The sequence below is a fragment of the Aedes albopictus genome, chromosome 2, assembly GCF_035046485.1.
Source record: "Aedes albopictus strain Foshan chromosome 2, AalbF5, whole genome shotgun sequence".
NCBI lineage: Eukaryota > Metazoa > Arthropoda > Insecta > Diptera > Culicidae > Aedes > Aedes albopictus.
The window spans coordinates 190,757,520-190,776,848 of NC_085137.1; the positions used below are offsets into that span (position 1 = coordinate 190,757,520).

The 19,329-nt window shown below is 41.6% G+C and overlaps 1 protein-coding gene across 1 annotated transcript in view; it reads left to right on the forward strand.

The window, feature by feature from the left end:
* The first annotated feature begins 122 nt into the window (after positions 1 to 122).
* Positions 123 to 19,329, forward strand: part of LOC109408120 (structural maintenance of chromosomes protein 4) — a 30,030-nt gene continuing 10,823 nt past the window's right edge. Inside the window, exons 1-4 of the mRNA XM_062850876.1 lie at positions 123 to 439; positions 505 to 962; positions 10,053 to 11,488; positions 11,608 to 12,682. Coding sequence (XP_062706860.1) covers positions 307 to 439; positions 505 to 962; positions 10,053 to 11,488; positions 11,608 to 12,682 — 3,102 coding nt within the window. The 5' untranslated portion in view covers positions 123 to 306. The remainder of the gene's footprint in view (positions 440 to 504; positions 963 to 10,052; positions 11,489 to 11,607; positions 12,683 to 19,329) is intronic.

Here is a 19,329-nt window from a genome sequence, read left to right on the forward strand (position 1 = left end):
AGCTTTACAAAATTTCTGCTTTTTGAACAGCACCCCTTACGCGCAGCCCTTCAAAAACGCCGTCACGACCCGACCGTTGCGCCGTCCGCTGACAGATGAAAAAAGATTTAAAAAACTGTCAAAACTGTCGCTAACCTCCAAAAAGCGTTCGCAGCGGAGTTTGTAAACAAAAATCTTGTTCAATTTTTCGGGACGCCCAAAAGTTCGTTAATGTCTCCGATAAAAATAGTGGTTTCGTGGTGATTTTGTGTTTTTCGGTTGATTAATTGTGTTTTCGTGCGTTCGCGAGTGCACTGGAAAGAAGAAATGAGTAAAAACAAGCGCCGCTCGGGCGGAGGAGCGGCCGAACAACCTCCGCCAGCAGCTCAGCAGCAACCTCCGGCCGAAGCGATGGAAGTGGACATCGACGACGATGCCAATCTGTCCGAGGATGAGGAAGGTATGAGTAGGAGTGTCCCAGTGGGTGCACAAGCGAGAAATTATTGACCTTTTACCGTTTTGTAGGAGGAACCCGTGTCGGAGGAATTTACATTCCGCCGCCGGTGCCACCGTACTGCTCGACGGAGTGCAAAGGGCCCCGGTTAATCATCACGCACATATCGAACTACAACTTCAAAAGCTACGCCGGTCATGTGATGCTGGGTCCGTTTCACCAGCGCTTCTCGGCAATTATCGGCCCCAACGGAAGCGGCAAGAGTAACGTGATCGATTCGATGCTCTTCGTGTTCGGCTACCGAGCGCAGAAGATTCGCTCGAAGAAGTTGTCCGTTTTGCTGCACAGTTCGTCAAAGCATCCGAACACGAACAGCTGCTCGGTCGGGGTGCATTTTAAGCAGATCGTTGACAAAGAAGACGGTTCGTTCGAGTCGGTTCCGAATTCGGAGTTTGTGGTGGCCCGGACGGCGTTCCGGGACAACTCTTCGTATTACACGGTGGACAACAAGAGGGTACATTTTAAAGAGGTAAGTTTTTGCGTTGGAAGTGCGAAGATAGCTTGTGGATTGTTTTTAAGTATAAGTATTTCACAGTTATTTCGATTATTCATTCATTCATAAATAGGGTAAAAGAACTAGATTTTGACCCTTGAATCTTCGTTCCCTCCCCTCTAATGTTCGATTTCGGCCTCCTGAAGTTGAGTATATATTTTCCTCAATTTGATTATGCCTATTCTTAAAATTTGATTATCATTTTTGATTGCAAGCCCCACTTTATGCCAATAGTTTTGCATATTCAACCAAAACGCACTTGTTGATTTACAAATTCAGTTTGGCATCCAGAATCAAACCTAAGTACTTGATCCAATCACTAGGATTAATTTGTATCCACCCAAGCCGAAAAGCTCTTAGGTTGATCTTCCTTCTCCTAGTGAAAGGGGCAGTTACGACTTTTTACGGGATGATGCTAAGGCTCTCCTCAATACAACATGAATGTGTATAGTTTAGGGCCTTTTGCATTCTTTCCGAAACAGTTTCGTCATACTTTCCTCTCACTTTAATGACTATATCATCTGCAAAGCCTGTAACTTCCAAACCTTTTTCCTTCGAGCTTCTAAATCGTCTACAACTAAGGACCACATTAGTGGCGAGAGGACTCCTCCTTTGGCGCAATACTTTGTTGCTCTCACTGTTACAGAAGAACTTCCAGCTTGGAGGTAATTTCTTGTTTTTTTTTGCACAGTTAAAATATTAGAATTTCTATTATTTAAATCCAATGTATGATACATTGGTCAATGTTTTTATTCTCAATGAAAATATGGTCCACTGCACGAATTTATTCTGGCCTGCTTACTCTCACACGAAATTTGACGTTTGAGAGGTGCCGACACCGCTCAAACGTCAAATTTCGTGTGAGAGTAAGCAGGCCAGAATAAATTCGTGCAGTGGACCATACCTATATATAAATATATACATGAATTGGATGCTTTATGAAAAGCTCTTTCTATGTCTAAAAAGGAGCATAGAGTTATTTCTTTCGCTGAAAACGGATTTTTCCACCTTTGTTACTTACGAACACTGAGCATACTGCACTTATGATTTTCATAGTTTTCGTCTTATGAATCATTTATTTTTATTTTTCTAATGATTCATTGTACTCGTATGCTTTTCATAAACGGGGTAAAGAAATCCACAAAACTTGTTGTATGATAAACCTTAAGAAGATAATTATGAATATACGATACATTATGAAACGCCATTGTTAAAAAACAATAAAACCTTTTATTAGCTCCTGACCCCTTCAACTATAGAGCGCATGAGTAAAGCACGAAGTCGCTAATCTAATCCCTGATTCAATTCCAGGTTGCGATTTTTTTAAATTTTGCCCAAAATATTTCATAATAAAAGTATGTATGACAATCATAAGACATAATTTCAACTTTCGTACGTTGTTGGTACGATGTTCATACGAAAGTCTTATGAAATTTATACAGTAACAGTATGACAATAATAGTTGGTGCTTTGAATCCAAAATCAAAGTTTGTAACTATGATTTCCGCAAGGAATACTTATGGCGAAACTGGAAGCATTTTCTCATTTTTTTGGTTTTTGATTTTTTATTAACTAACGAAGCAATATTTTCAAAATCAGTTTTCGTACACATGTAGAGTATGGATCAAGGTATCTTCTGAATTTTTTTGAGGTGGAAAATGTTTTCCATTTTTACAAAAACCATTTTTTTGTGAAATTTCGTTCAAAAATGGTTTCTGCAAAAACGAAAAACATTTTCCACTACAAAAAAAAAAAATCCAGAAGATACCTTGATCCATACTCTACATGTGCACGAAAACCGATTTTGAAAATATTGCTTCGTTATTTAATAAAAAATTTCAATTCAATTAAATTAATTTTTCTGTAGTCGATAATACTATTTTAAAGAAAGAACTTAACATTAACAATTCAGAGATTTGGATAACCTTACAACTGAGAACAATTCAAATTCAATAATAGAGACGTATGTACAACATTTAGAAATTGCTAGCTACGAGTAGGGTAAAAGCACTAGACTTCGCCACTGCTCTAGTCTTCGCCCCCTTCATACAAATCCCATTTTTTATGTATGAAGTGGCGAAGATTAGAGCAGAATTTTAGGGGGGCGAAGTCTAGTGTTTTTACCCTAGCTTTTTTAGGGAAAACGAGTTTAAGATTGAAAAAACCCTAGATTTCATGATTCTTAACGCTAATATCACAGATGTTGAAGGTGGAGTGCTTCGATGAGCGGATTTGCGGACATCGCACAGGAAGTCCTAAATGATCTTGTAGCACGTTCGATGCTTGCGTCAATTGTATCGACACCAGCCAGCTTGTGGAGATCATCGGTCGGATACCACGGGTTCAGGTTGTAGACCATCTTGAGCAGCTTGTTCTGCTTCACCTGTAGTCGTTTACGGTGCGATTTGGCGCAGTTGCCCCAAACCGCGGACGCATAGATTAGCATTGGCCGGATGATACACTTGACCACCAACAGCTTGTTCTTCACGTGCAGCTTCGATCGGCGACTCAGCAAAGAGTATAGGGCTTTGGTCGACCGATCCACCTTTCCAGCGATGTAGTTTACGTGCTTATCGAACTTGAGCTTCTGGTCAAAAATCACTCCCAAATACTTTACTTCGTCATCCCACGTAGTTTGCTGGCCGTTGACCATGATTGATCGACGTGGGAGGTGACGAGCGACTCGTCTCCTAGTGAAGTAGATGGACTGTGTTTTCCCCGCGTTGAGCTTGATCCGCCATGTGCGTTGAAATTCCTCAAGGTTGTTCATTGCCGCTTGTAGGTGAGTGACGACGATGTGCGGGTCTTTGTCTGACGCCAGGAAAGCGGTGTCATCCGCAAAAAATGCGTATGTTACGCCGTCGACCATCAGTACGTCAGAGGTAAGGACGTTGTAAAGAGTCGGGCTTAGCACTGAACCTTGGGGCACACCAAACGGAATGTTGTGGGCACGGGAGTATTCACCATTTACCGTTACCGAGAAAGATCGGTTCGAAAGGAAGGACTGCACGATCTTAACTAGGTAGAGAGGTAGATTCGAGCGGAAGAGCTTGAAAACCACGGCTTCCTGCCAAACCGAGTCGTAGGCTTTTTCGACATCCAGGAGAACCATACCAGTCGATTTTCCCGTTTGGAACCCTCGCTTCACTTTTTGCGTTATGCGAGCGAGTTGATGCACCGTTGAGTGCCCCGTTTTGAAGCCGAACTGCTCGGGTGGAATGCATTGCACTGTCTCCAGGTGACGGTTCAAACGGACGAGGATTACCCTTTCGAGCACTTTGCTCAGGCTGCTTAGGAGGCTTATCGGTCGGTAGTTACCTGGATTGGTGATATCCTTGTTCGCTTTCGGGATAGCTATCACGTTGGCGTGTTTCCATCTAATTGGGAAGTAACTCAGGACCAGGCATGCGTTGAAGATTTTGGTCAGCACCACCAGCCCTTTTCTTGGCAAGCGCTTAAGGCAGATATTCCGAATGCCATCCTGCCCGGGAGATTTCCGATTTTTTAGCGTTCGGATGATTGACTTCACCTCTTTCGGCTTTACCAGAGCAGCGTGAGGCACTGGAGAGCTTGCAGCACGGATCTGGACGAGTGCATTTTCCACTGCAGCCGAAGTTTCAGGATCTCCCGGCTCCTCGTTGTTGTGAGCAGTTGCAAACGCCCTTGCAAGCGCTTCGGATTTCTGTGATGGACTCACAATCAGATTTCCATCGACGTTGAGCGGTGGGCTGTACTTGACCGTATTTCGGAGGCTGCGGGTTAGCTTCCAGAATTTGTTGCTGCCGTTGTCCAGATTTTTCAACATCGAACCGAAGTCCCTGTAGCGGTGTTCTGCGCTTTTAACGCTGATGACGTTATTCAGATGGTTGACTACCGCACCAATCATTGGATCCAATAGAGTTAATAAACTATAGAGGAAGAATGTCGCTGGCGTCGCCGCAGCAACATCTTTTGCTGGCGGAGATAGGCAGGGCTATAAGTGTCAAAGCGAAAAAGTATGGAGTTTGACAGATAGATACCCGGTATGTTTTCGAGCGAGAACAAAGGGAGCACCAGCGACATTCGTCCTCTATAGTTTATTAACTCTATTTTGGATCCCGTCTGCGGATGAACTGCCTTCGGCGCACATTTCTCAGCCGAATCAGAAGTTTCAGCTCGTCGGGGATGTCCTTTTTCTTTGGCAAAATCCTTCGTGCTGCTTCCTCAGCCGCCCTGACGATGTCGGTGACTTTGTCGATGGCCTCATCGATTTTCTCCGGACGATCTAGATTGTTCAGCCAACCTGCTGTGAGGTCGATGACTTGATCAATCCTTCGAGCGAAGGTACTCCAGTTCGCTTTGTCGTAGCAGCGGATGAGCCTTCCCGCCGGAAGTACTGGAATGTCAGCATCGATGGTGAAGGTTACGGGCAAGTGGTCCGACGATAATTCGGCATGCGATACTGGCCTCGACATTTGTATCCGGTTGTTCGAGATCACCAGATCTAAGGTTGATGGCTTTCCTCGACCAGACGGGTAGCGGGTGGGAGTATCAGGAACGTGAATATAGATATCCGTGGACTCATAGACTTGTTGCAAGATACGTCCTGCTTTGTTGGCCCTAGCACAGTTCCACATCCTGTGCCGCGCATTCATATCTCCCACTAGAAAGAAGGGTCCGTCGGTGTTGATGAGCTGGTGGATATCTCTTCTGTATTGACAGAGCGCTGCCCTCTGATTAGAGCCAGGATAGTAGACTGCTACAATGCTCACGGGAGTTGGATCTACCCTGACCAAGATCCCGACTGTTTCGATTGCCCGCGCCGAATTTTCCAGTATGGAGTAAGAGATTCCTTTCCTCACCAGAATTGCTACTCCTCCCCCTCGGGTGGCTTCCGGTGAGTCTCAATCCGCTCTAACAACAGAGTAGTTTTCGTGGTACAATGAGTTGTTGAGCTGCAGCCACGTTTCCGTGATTACAGCGATGTCTATTTCGTGGGTTTCAAGAAAGTGAAAACATTCCACAGTCTTGTTCCGGATGGAACGGCAGTTCCAATTCACCAATTTGAGCGATCTACGGGTGGCCATTGTAGACGTATTTGATGATTAGTTCGCTGAGAGCGAGAAATTGCATTGCCTTGGATTGGCAGTTCGAGAGACTGTGGAACAGCTCACGAGCAAGACACATAAACTCTTCCACGGTGAACAAATTGGGGGACCCGGGCTGCGAGTTACCCTGGACGATCTGGGAGTACGAAACGTTAGGGTTTGTTATGCTGCCTAGCAGTTGGCTGATGTCACCACTCGCTCCTCTGGGAGCAGATACAGGTACTGTGGAAACCTTCGCACGGTTGTTCCCGAGGATCGGTCTCGTCCTCCTTTTGGCCTTCAACTCCTGCAAATACTTGAGGCGCGTAGGGCAACCCTTGAAACTTGCTGTGTGGTTCTGACTGCAGTTTGCACAGCGGATTAACGAGCGGTCCTCGCTGACAGCGGAAGCGCTCCTTCCTGGAAGAGTGCATTCCGACGTTTGGTGACGTTCGCCACACTTTACGCATTTTGCCTCCAGATGGCAATTTCGCATCCCATGCCCGTATTGCTGGCACCGAAAACACTGCACGACGTCGGCCTTCTTTTTAGAATAGTACCTCCACCACACAATGACGTTGAAAAGGGAAGTAACTTTTTGGAGGTCCTGTAGTTTCACGGCTCCATTCGAAAACTGTAGCAGGTATAGTGCGTAATCACCGTGTTTCGATGTTGCTAGTTGACGGACACTGGCCGGACGAACATTCACTGCCGCAAGCTCTTGCGTCACTTCTTCAACCGGAAACACCGGCAGGCCAGAGAGAACTATCTTCACAGGAACTTGGTCACTGGTTCCGTGCGTGTAGAACTGAGTTCGCGAAGCTTCCAGAGTGTTCACTATTTCAGTAAAGTGTGGCTTAGTTTTCACTTTAATCTGAATGTTATTTTTCCTCACCCGCAGGTGATAGTCACTTTTCGCCACTGTCGTCGTAGAAATAATTCGATTGAGTGTCGGAACACTAGAACCGTTTACGAAGATCGGCGGACATCTCACTTTTGAAACCGAACTTTTCACACCGTTACTATTTGCATCACCACTAGTACACTCTCTAGCCCACTGTGCAGTGGCAGAAGCATCGCCATCGCCATTGTTGATATCCTCATCATCGTCATCGGAAAGCAGCGCAAACTGGTTCGACGTCGAAAACATTCCGGAACAGCCCTCCTGCTGGGTCAGCGGCAACTGTACACTGCACTGGTCAACTGTTGACGGCAATCCGCCGAACGAATTCCTGCGGCGGCGATGCGCAACTTTATCAGCAACCGGAGGCTTCATCACGGATTCCTTCTGTTGTTTGCGGATCTTTTTCGAGCCGTAGTTCATCCGAACCACGATCTGCGAGGACCCGTGTCCATCGCCTGGCCGCGGAGGCGGCTTAGTAGCCTTCTCCTTCCCCAGATTGTTGGCGGACACACCGGGGACACTAATTAATTGATTTTTTTATACGAGATCAAAAAACGCGTTAATGCACCGAGGCACTATGGGCCAAAACTGTTAATAAAAAATCAAAAACCAAAAAGTGAGGAAATGCTTCCAGTTTCGCCTTATGGTAAAAATCATTAAATCCAAAGTTTCATGAGGAGTTTTGGTAAAAGTTGATTTGCTTGATTGTTTGCAAGCGTTTTTTGTAGTCTTGCAGCTACGGGAGTACCGTAAAACGGGGTATCCTTGATAATGCAGGTAACTTTGATAGTGCGACAGACATTTTATAGTTTGTCGTATAACTATGATTCCTTCAATCAGTTAAGGTGAAACATCAAGAAAGCCCATTGGAATTTTGCATACAAACTTTAGAGGCACAAATCTGACGAACGAAGCATCGAACCAAGTCGCACTTGATTATCCTGGCTTCGCTCACTTGCAAAAAGAGGCAGCTTTTCCAAATCGACCGCATTTTTTTACGAATTTTTAAGATTTGTGCTCTTGAAAACGTGAGTAGGGGTCCACGTCGGCCATTGTGGCAGCCATATTGGTACTCTCTAAAGTTTCTCCTTAAGAAAAAGGCAAACGTAGATCAAAACTATACATATGAAAGTCCATCTTAAACGTATTTTCATTGAAACCGAGTTTACATTAAACTACTTGGGCAAAAAATAAAAATAGTTGATATTTTTGTCATTTGTCAACCCCTTCGAACAATCTGCTGTACGACTTCGTTCTATCTACTATTTCTTCAATGAATGGCCTCTTATTCTTGGTAGATCAATCATAGTAGATAGCCTTGAATCTCTTAACGAAGTGTGTTTTTATGAACTGGAATCAATTTTGTAAATTGGAACATCTCCATACATTGTTAAACGCCTAAAAGTATGCAATGCCCTTGTTATTTTATGTAGTTAAATCTGTTGTGTTCAAAATTTGTTAATAAACATTAAAAAACAACACAAAAGAGAGAACTCATCATGAATATCATGTAATCATTATGTTGATGTACCATTAAAAATATACAGGGGATAGACAAAATGATCGGGACAGGCAAAATTTTCACTTTTCAAAAAGTGTTCAACTAGCTGTAACTTTTCGAAAAGTGCATCAAATATTCTCAATTTTTTACTGTAAGTTCATCAACTGGATGTGTATCATTGGCAGTGCTGAAAATTTCATTTCGTCATACCTAAATTCGATCACCTACAGCTCATTTTAGAAGCTGATCATGAGAATATGATGTATGGAAAACTTGTGCGGCTCGACCAGTTCTGCAAGAAAGTCACGGAAAAACCGCTATTTTTTTAATATTTAAGGTAAATGTCACGGGCTACCTTTGAAAAATGCCAAATGATATTCACCGTGAATATCATTTGCATTTTTCGAAAGTAGTCCGTGACATTTACCTTGAATATTCGAAAAATATCATTTTTTCCGTGACTTTCTTGGAGAACTGGTCTAGCCGCACAAGTTTTTCATATATCATATTCTCAGGTTCAGCTTCTAAAATGAGCTGTAGGTGATTGAATTTCGATATGACGAAATGAATTTTTCAGCACTGATCATTGGTCCAAAATTAGAAAATATCGGGCCATTCTCCACGAAGTTATAAAGATTCTTGAAAAAGGTAAAATTATCCGATAGCCAACTTTGAGCTGTTATATCTCCGGATTCAGTAAACAGAATGCAATGAAATTTTGACCATTTATGTCTTATATAATGAGCTATGAAAAACCATTGACTTAACTTAATATTTTTAACACGGAAGAAAATTATTACGATTAGAAAATTCCCTGTACTTTAACAAAGAAATGGTTTTGAAGACAAACATGAGATGAGAGAATTGCCTAATAGGAAAGTCACATCAGCAAAGCTTTTATATATGCAAATGCTATCCATGGGGTCATGTCTAGCATTTAATAAGTATGGCAATGACTAATTCTTACCTAGAAGGGGTACCACAGGACCACGCGGAAAATTCGATTAAAGGCTTAATTAGGAATAAAATATTTTCCAGAACTGAAGGGACATTTTTTCCGGGGTGACTGGCGAGTCGAAAAGGGCAGAAGTTTCCGTTTGTTATAATTGACAAAATAAACAATCGGGCGCATTTTTTCTATGACTTGCATGACATTTTGTGGATTTTTTTTTGGTTTTGGAAGGTATGCGATTCACTATTGAGCCTTAAATTATTTTGCATCTGAATAGCATTGATATTGTCAAGTCTGTACCAACACCCTCTAATCCCACACCAAAATACCCTTTTCCTATCACATGGCGTTTATGTGGTCAGCAAAGCCTATGTATTCAGCCATTACCCCTCCTTATCATCGGCTTTGGACTGATTTGCGCTCTCATTGCCCCACCAAATGCTGCAAATTGAAAATGAAAAATGAAAATGAATTATTATTTTTATTGATATTTATTAACAACACTTTACCACTCCTGTGGCATTCGTGTCCATATCCCTGAAGCTACTGAAAAACCATACGTCCAAACGGAATAACTATGAAAAACCTTACTATACAGTAAATCAAAAAACGTTAATTTTCCTAAATGTATTTTCTCTTTCAGGTATCAAAGCTGCTGAAGCAACATGGAATCGATTTAGACCACAATCGGTTTCTGATTTTGCAGGGCGAGGTAGAATCGATTTCAATGATGAAACCGAAAGCAATGACCGAAAACGATTGCGGTCTGCTGGAGTACCTGGAGGATATTGTGGGAACGACGAGGTACAAACAACCACTGGTGAAGATCAACGAGCGAGTGGAACTGTTGAACGAGGAACGAACGGAAAAGCACAACCGGTGCAAGTTGGCCGAACGAGAGATGAAGGATCTCGAGAAGCCAATGCACGAAGCCGTGGAGTATTTGAAGTTGGAAAATTCGTTGACTAGGACGAAGAACCAACAGATTCAGAAGTACATCAGCGAACAGAAGAAGAAAATAGCTGAGTTGGAGGTCGAGCGGGAGCAGGCGGGAGGAATTCTCAAAAAGCACGATGATACGTATGAGGCTTTGAAGAAGGAACGTGTTGAGAAAGAACATTTAGTGAAAGAGGAAATTAAACAGTATGATGGATTGGTCAAGAAAAAGGACGACAAGGAAGCTGCCCTGAAGGCGTCTTTGGCGAACTATACAAAAGTACAAGCAAACATGAAAGCGACCAACGATCGACGTAAAAAGACGAAGGATCAAATCGAGTCGGAAAAGAAGAAGCTTCTGGAGTTGAAGGAAATTCCGGAAAAGAACGCCAAGGAAATTGCCGAATCCGAGAAGAAGATCGAGTCCTTGTCTAAACAGAAAACCGATATTGAAGCCAAATTGACGGAAAATCTCGCAACGTTGAAAGACGAGACCAAAGTTCTGCTGGAAGAGAAGGAGAAACTTCAAACGGAGTTGATAGATCTGAAGAAAGCAGTGGACGATTCCAAATCCGCCCTCTCTTTGGCCGAATCGGAACTGAAAATCTGCCAGCACAACGAAACAACGGAAAAGCGCAAGCTTGAAACGCTTAAGTACTCCTTCGAAGATTCAAACAAAACCTTCCAGGAGAAGCAAGCGCGGTTGCAGGAACTAGAAAAGAATCTCCCTCAACTGCGAACGGACCTGCAAACCGCCAAGGGGAAACTCCAGGAAAACGTAAACGAAGAGAAGGAACTCCGAGGTCAGCTGCGCGCCGTCCAAGGAAAGCTGCAGGAATCGATGCAAGCCGCGCAATCCACGCGGTCACAGGGCAAAGTGCTGGACGCTCTTATGAAGCAGAAAAACGAAGGCCGAATACCGGGTATTTTGGGACGGTTGGGCAACCTGGGTGGAATCGATTCCAAGTTTGACGTGGCTATTTCGACGTGTTGCGGTCATCTGGACTTCATTGTGGTGGAAACGGTCAATACGGCGCAGGCCTGTATCGACTACCTGAAGAAGTCGGACATCGGACGGGCATCGTTCATTGCGCTGGAGAAGATCCAACAGTACGCGCAGTACTGTAACCGGCAGATTCAAACGTAAGTAAATGTTTATGACCTATATGTTGTTTTCTTTCGGGTTTGTCTCGTAATGCCTCCTCTAGACTTTAAAATTCTATTCTGACTAAGAGTAACCCGTTAACTTGTTCTCGTTTCAGCCCGGAAAATGTGCACCGCCTGTTCGACCTAATCCGAGTGGAAGACGAACGAGTCCTGCCGGCGTTCTACTTTGCCCTAAGGGACACGCTAGTGGCCGAGAACCTGGACCAAGGTCAACGGATCGCCTACGGTGCCAAGAGGTACCGTGTGGTCACGCTGGGTGGCGATGTCATCGAAACATCCGGTACCATGTCCGGTGGTGGTCGATCGATGCAACGAGGCCGCATGGGCACCAAGGTACAAACCAAGACGTCCGCCTCCGATACACCCAAGTCCAACAAGGAGCTGGAACATCTGCAGGTACGAGCCCAAGAGATCCAGTCGCAAATCAACTACCTGCAGGAACAGCAAGGAGAACTAGAACAACAGATCCAGAGGATGAGCTCTCAGCTAAAGGGACAGGAAAATGAAGTGAAACGTCTGAAGTTGGACGTTTCTAGTTTGGCCGAGCAGTTGCCTCGATTGAAGGATCAAGTCGAACGGCAGCAGGCTAGGGTGGCCCAAACCCATTCCGATCCGGAGAAAGTTCGAGCTCTGGAGGAACAGGTAGCGGAGTGCAAGGAAACGCACACAAAGAGTAGTGAAGCCGCTAACAAAATTCAGAAACAGGTTGATGGAGTGACAAAGAAGATCAACGACATCACGAACAGCAAAGTCAAAGATCTGCAGACCAAGATCAACAACTTTACCAAGCAGATCGACAAACTGACGACCAACATCTCGAAACTGACGGTCGAGGTGAAAACTTCCGAGAGGAACGTGAAGAAAACCGAAGACAAAATCAAGAACATGGAAGATGAGGTGGTCGCAGCGGAGCAGGCCATCCGCGCCGGATGTGACGAGCGGGAAGCGCTGGAAAAAGAAGCCAGCGATTTGAAGCAGGAAATCGACGAACTGAAGGTAGAAATCGAGAAGGCCCACGAAGGGTCATCGAGCATCAAGAAGGAAATCGTCGCCATCCAGAAGAAGGAGGCGGAAGGCAAGATGAAACGGCTTGAGTTCGAGCAGATTTTGCAGTCGATCGAGAAGAAGCTAAGCGAGGTGAAGGACACCATTCCGCATTGGAAGAATAAGGTGAGTTTATCTATTTTTCCGCTAAACTTGGACTAAACGGTTGAAACATCATTATTTTCACTAGAATATCTTGCATTCTATCAGAATGTAATGAAATCCTCCATCTCATAATTTCCCTAATTCATTGGATTCCCACAAATATTCAGTAATATATCAAAATCTTAATAATATTGCCAAAAATGTCACAGGAGCAGATATGAACATAGGGCCAATAAATTATACAGACTCTGGAAAGGAGGGTTATATCTGCGATCCACACAAATTTCTGTAGTTTTATACGATCAAGTCTACAAGACTTATATCTATGGGAACTAATTGAAGTTTATTTTTATCTACTATAGGATCTTTAAAGAAGTCCTACCAGAAATCAAAATTTACTGGAATTATAAAAAAATATCACAAAGTAAAAAAATAGTTGGGGTTAAAGTAGTACATTATGTGGATATTTAATAGGTACAATCAGGGAAGTGAAGTTTACTACTTCTTATTTTACAACGCACGACTTATAATTTATTCGGGATTTTTATTTGTGCCCACTGTTTGGGCGAGTATTGTACAATCAAACGTTCAACGATCACTTATACTTGAAATGGCTTACGCGATACTTATAGCTTACAGTTAGATCAAAGGGGTATTGAAACACACTGTTTTACAAACAGGATAAACTCTCATTAAGTGAAGTGACGACGGCTAGGTGATTAGTGTTAATAAGATATATGTAATGCGTATTTTTTTTTAAGTCTTATGGGGAACATGAATTACGATATCTCAATCCGATTGAGTAATGCACTAAAGTTATTGTTATTTCGTAGTCAAAGATATGCGAAAAGTCAAAGTGGGACGAACAAGGTTGTTGATAGCGGAATTATACGGTGTTGAATGATATACCTCATCATCATCTACTTCTTCTGATTCGTATGCAAAAGTTCCTTGGGTAAACTGCTGGTCCTTCTATTTCCTCCTGCATTATATCTTTATTTTCTCCCTTTCCTCTATGTAAGGACATCTTTTTTTATCAACATGCTAGGGACCCTGCGGCCCAAAGGACACCGGGCAAAAACGACACCCTTTGATTTCTCTATTAAATATAATAATATGGGCATTAGGGTGGCCCACACTTATATGAAAAACAAAAATTTAGAAAAAATGCCAAGTCTTACCTCCAAAATCAGTTGTTTTGGGCTCCCAGGAGCTACGTTTAAAATTTGAGCAAAATCAATTAATTTTATGGGGGCGCTCAAAACGCTTGAAGTTTGTATGGGAAAACTTGGGCAAATGTGTGCAGAAATTTTAAGTTTTCGAATTTTGCCGCTAGGTGGCACTGTAAGCGTTCAATAAATAAACCCTTTAGTGTTATTGTAGGTGACTATATGCCAAACAACTATGTCGTAGACCGTGAAGTGATCCGACGGCTGTGAAAAAAGTTATACCCTAGGCAAAGTGAGGCAAAGTATTGAGATTTCATTATTGATATTATTCCTTTACATGTAGGGTAGGTAATCAAAATTTGAACCAAATTGAGGCTTTCCGAAGTAGCGCAAATTTTGAGTGATTTTTTTTCCCACATGGAAATAATTTACTACGGCAAAATCTTATGTACATGAAAGCCACGGGTATAAGCTTTCTGTTAAGTGGTAAAAAGTTTGTATTTGCACCGAATTTCATTGAAAAAATCGATTATTCGTCAACAATGATTTTAATCTTAATTTGAACCATCGTAATCATAATTTGAACCAATTTTAATCTTAATTTGAACTACTGGCGGCAGCAGCTCGAGCATCTCCTACAACAGCCAATTTCGTGCTGAACAACAGAAAAACACATGGATTTGCTAATTCCCATAACTATTTTTCATTAGGCAATGGAATTTCAACTAAGAATGTTCTAAACTCTTCAGGAACTTGGAAATTAAATTTGGAATTTTTCATCCCCAAAGAGTAAACAAAACAACTACTACCGCAATCTGCTGGCCAACACTGGAAGCTCGCCCCCGTTTACTAGTTCAAATTTAGATTACAAATGGTTCAACTTAAGATAACATTCTCCAAGTAAGAATTACTTAAATTTGATACTTTGATGACAAATAATGCGGAATATTATTCGGTTGGTCGATTCTACAATAAATAAGCTTTCATTTGACGTGTTCACATATTGCGTGTGATACAATGCATGAGCTGTACGAGTGCACCGAAAATGTGCTTTCTCTGGGGGGAAATGGGTGAAATCACAGTGATTTTTCAATTGCCTGTTTTCCATGACAAAAACGCTTTTTTTCAATGCTTTTAAAGTCCATGTTATCAGGTTATATTACGGAAAGCTGCTTTACATCCTTTTCGGGACAATATTTGCCTAAAAAGTACGTCGTTTTAATGAATTTCGAAATGGTTCAAATTAAGATTACAATTTGACTAGTTCAAAGTTTGATTTCTTACCCTATTGGAAAAACAACAATAAAGTTTATCCTCACTTTACCTATGGTATAACTTTTTTTCACAGACGTTGGATCACTTTGCGGTCTTCGACAAACTTGTTTGGCATATAGTCACTTACAGTAATACCAAAATACAAAACAAATATTTTCAAAAAGTATTTCATATGTCTTTAGGGTTATTCGAATTTGAAAGCATGTTAACAATAACCATAAATATTTGCAATACAATACTACTGACCGTGGCGTTATTTTTGTTGAAAATATGCATTTTGATTATTTGTGCACTATTGACGATTTGGAGCGGACCTGGCGTGATGGTTAAAGCACGTGGCTATCACGCCGAGGACCTGGGATCGAATCACACTCCCGACAAACTCACAAAATGTGAATTCTTCCTTCGGAAGGAAAGTAAGGCGTGGGTCCCGAGATGAACTAACCTAGGGCTAAAAATCTCGTTAATTAGGGGCTCGTCGTAAAAATCTCGTCGATTAGGGGCAAAAGGGACAGTATTTAAATCATACTTTGGATTGAACATAACCTTGAATCCAACTGTCAAACTGTTGTTATTGTGATTTCGTAGTGACCGATTGAGTCCGGTGTGTAGGTGTAAGCAGATTTCGACGCGGAAACAATGAAAATCCGCCAGCCTAACCGCGACAATCAAAGCGATGACCGAGTTCAGCATGTCGGTGAAACGAACATTCACCCAAAACGGCGTTTCTCGAAGAACGCTGATTAATTTTAGGTATGCGTCCTTTCTGTTACAAGGGTAGGGTGGCCTTCTTGTCCGGCCTTTCTTTAATGAAAAAAAAAACAATCGAAATAAATGTTCATATTTTGTCCACTTTCACCATATGTTCCACATCAATACAGAAGACGTTCGATTGCATTGGTGCAAACGGTTTAATTTTTTAACTGCAAGTCAAGTGAGTCTAACTGTAACTGTCTGGTTGATTTTTTTTGTTGGTATATGACAATTTTCGCTTGTCTAGTTTTGCAACGGGCTGTACGCTTACGTACGCTAGCGCAGTTAGACGAAACATGAGATTAAAAACGACCAATTAGTTACCCCTGAAGATGACACTAAACCCCAATGTCGAAACGTCGGGCAAACAATAAACCTCATTTTCCGTATTGAATACTGCTTAGCCGTTTAATTTCTGCAATCTATTTCATATTTTATTCAAATTGACAATTTGTTTGAGTTTACCTCAAATATTATTGATTTAACCATATTTTTTCTGCGAGTTGGGTGAATATGTTTTCGTCGCTATGATTTGCATCGGAAAATGTTAACGTTAACGTGTATTTGTCTGTGTGAGATCTATTTCGGTAGTTTTGGTAATCATTTTTCTGAGAGTCAGTATCAGGGGCGTACAATTTCGTTTCAATGATACACTTTCATGCAACATTTGAATGAGTCACTTCAAGTGTTTCATACATTTTTCTAATGACTCGGTCGTTAAAAAAAACTTTTCCACTCATCGTAGCACTCGGTAGTCTCCCACCCGGTCGCATTGTTTGTGCTTCACCCGTCAGAGCATTAGTGTCTCACTGGTGCGCGCTAGTCTCTCAATGGTTACGGGCGCCGGTTAATTGGATTTAAGTGGTCGAATTTGTTATCCTCTTTCATAAAACATAATTATCATTCTATAGGGCACTGCATGAAATTCTTTCCCTCTCTTTCACTCACACAGACATTTTGTAAACAACAAGGCCAAGAAACGTCAAAATCCCATACAAAATCAAAACAATGCAGTGCCCTATTGGCGTGCACCACTATTTAAAAATGTGGTTTAAATAGTGTTTTTAGCATGTTGAAGTATTTCAATGACTCATAAATGAAACGAAAATCCAAGTGTATCATCCCATGTTTCATACACACTTGTTTCTGTAGCAGCAACGAACGAGTGGGTTGCTGGGTGAGAGATGAAGCATCACAGCAGTCCGTTCGCATGGGAAACGATTTGCTACAGTCGTCGTACGTCATGTTTTCCTTTCGAAATTGCACGACCCTGGTCAGTATAACAACTGTAATGACGCTTGGAAAACAAACAATTCGTTCTTACTGAACAAGTTCGGTGTTCCACTTTCGTCAAAAAAAAATACCGAATTTGGTATTCACAATGTGTGCCGGAATTCCTCTATGGATCTCTTCTGATACTTATCTAGATATCCTTGTGAATGAATTCCTATCATCTCTTCTTCTCTATCTACTTGTGTCACCAGTGATCCACTACACAATTCTTTAAGAAAGATTCCTGTAAGCAGTTCCAGGTAAAACTTTTTTTTTAATCTTGAGGAATCTTTAGGGACACCTAAAACAATACCGTTGGAATTCCTACAGAAGTGCTGAACGGAACAAACAGTAAAGGAATTGCAAACTGGCTTTCTGAAGAACATTTTTAAGGAATTCTAGTAAAAAAAATCTCATAAAAAACAACTTTGACGTCCTGTAATTTTTCCAGAAGTGCTCTTCTTCTAGTGATTCTCATGGGGATTTCATTCAGAAATCCAGCAGCGGAGGAAGGGTCCTTTTGAATCATTGTTCATTCATTTCCCCAGCAAAGTTTCTAGGTGTTTGTTAAGTATTTCCTTCAGGTATTCTCTCTGAAAGATTTCTATTTAAAGATTCTTCCAGAAAAGTTTCCCTAGATACTTTCAGACATAACTCGAAATGTTATCGAAGTAATCCTCTCAGCATTCCTACACCAGGGTAATTCTCGCTGATACCTGGCCGCTGTTTACATAAAGTAAGAGATTTCAAATTGTGCTTGCTTTTTCGCTAGAATATGATAAAAACATCTTTAGTCGACCCAGTTTTTATTATATTTTAGAAAATGTTCACATTTTTTCAGATTTCAATATTTTCTACAATTTTGACTGATTATTGTCAAAAGTTTCTTTGATTATCTTTTAAATGAGACCTAATCACTTAAAAATCGGATCCAATTTGGCAGAGATAAGGGCTTGAAAATCACATACAATGTTTTTGAGTGGATGACTTCGAACTTTTGATCGGGAGTTTATAAACGATATTGCATCTAAATAAAATGTGAGTTTGGCGGTGTTTTTTTTGTATCGCCGGTGGATTCGTGGCGCTACGCTATCCAGTTAAGTTTTTATTATTCTATGTAATGTTTTCCATCGGAAGAAGCATTGAAACGTCACGTATTTTCTCGCTTCGAAGTGACTAACAGTTTGGGCGACAAAAATTCAACAAACCGGCTGTGTATAGTGAATTTTATGTGACATTGATGAACAGCGATGAAGATTTGAAAAAAAAAAACTTGTGGTATTAGTAAACTAGTCAGAAAGGTTATGTGAGGCCATTGACAAAATTCGTGGGTAGAATGGTGTTCCTAGTTGTAGGAATCTTCTTCGGAGCACTACTACTACCAAAAAAGCGGAAAAATGGCGATGGCGTGCTGTCTTATCTTATGATTATGTTTTTTACTAAACAAAGCGCGTTGCTGTACCTATGAAAAAAAAGGATTCCGGACGGTTTATTATTTAGTGAGATCTTTCTAATTTTTTTTTAGATACCTTGATGTTAAAGTGTGGAGACTGTAAACGTTTCATAGTTCAATCACTTACAATTTAATTTTTTAGTACAACCGGAAAAGGGATCGCCATGTTTTTAGCTCGTTTTAGAGAGCAAGCAATAGCGCTCAAATCTAGGCTTTTGAGCCAGCGCATAAGAGGAAAATCCTATGTCCCATCCCAGGAAGAGGAGCTTAGAAGGAGTGACATTAACTTTCTTAGCAACGTCACTCCCATCGTTTTTGCTGTACTTTCATACCACACGCTATACGGAACGGTTGGTACGAGATGTCCCCGTTCTATGGTTTTAACTTGATATTCAATGACGCTGCACACTGGCCCCTGGCCACTCCAATGCTTGTTATGGATCACTGATTCACTGCAAGCATAGATAATGACTATCTATCATTTTCCAGGATTCATCCAAGTGACGGCTTTGTATGTGTAAATAGACTAGACAAGATTAGACTAGATATTGCATCTGAAATCTAGCCAAAAAAGCAGCAAAATCTAGCCAAAGAAAATCAAGCAGTAATAATGCATTCTAACTTATTCCCAAACCAGAAGCATTTCATCATAAAAAAACCATTAATTGACTTTAAATCAACATCAAGACATTGTTGATTTGACTTATTATATCCGTCATCCCAAGCTTTGCGCTTGAGTCCTTGCG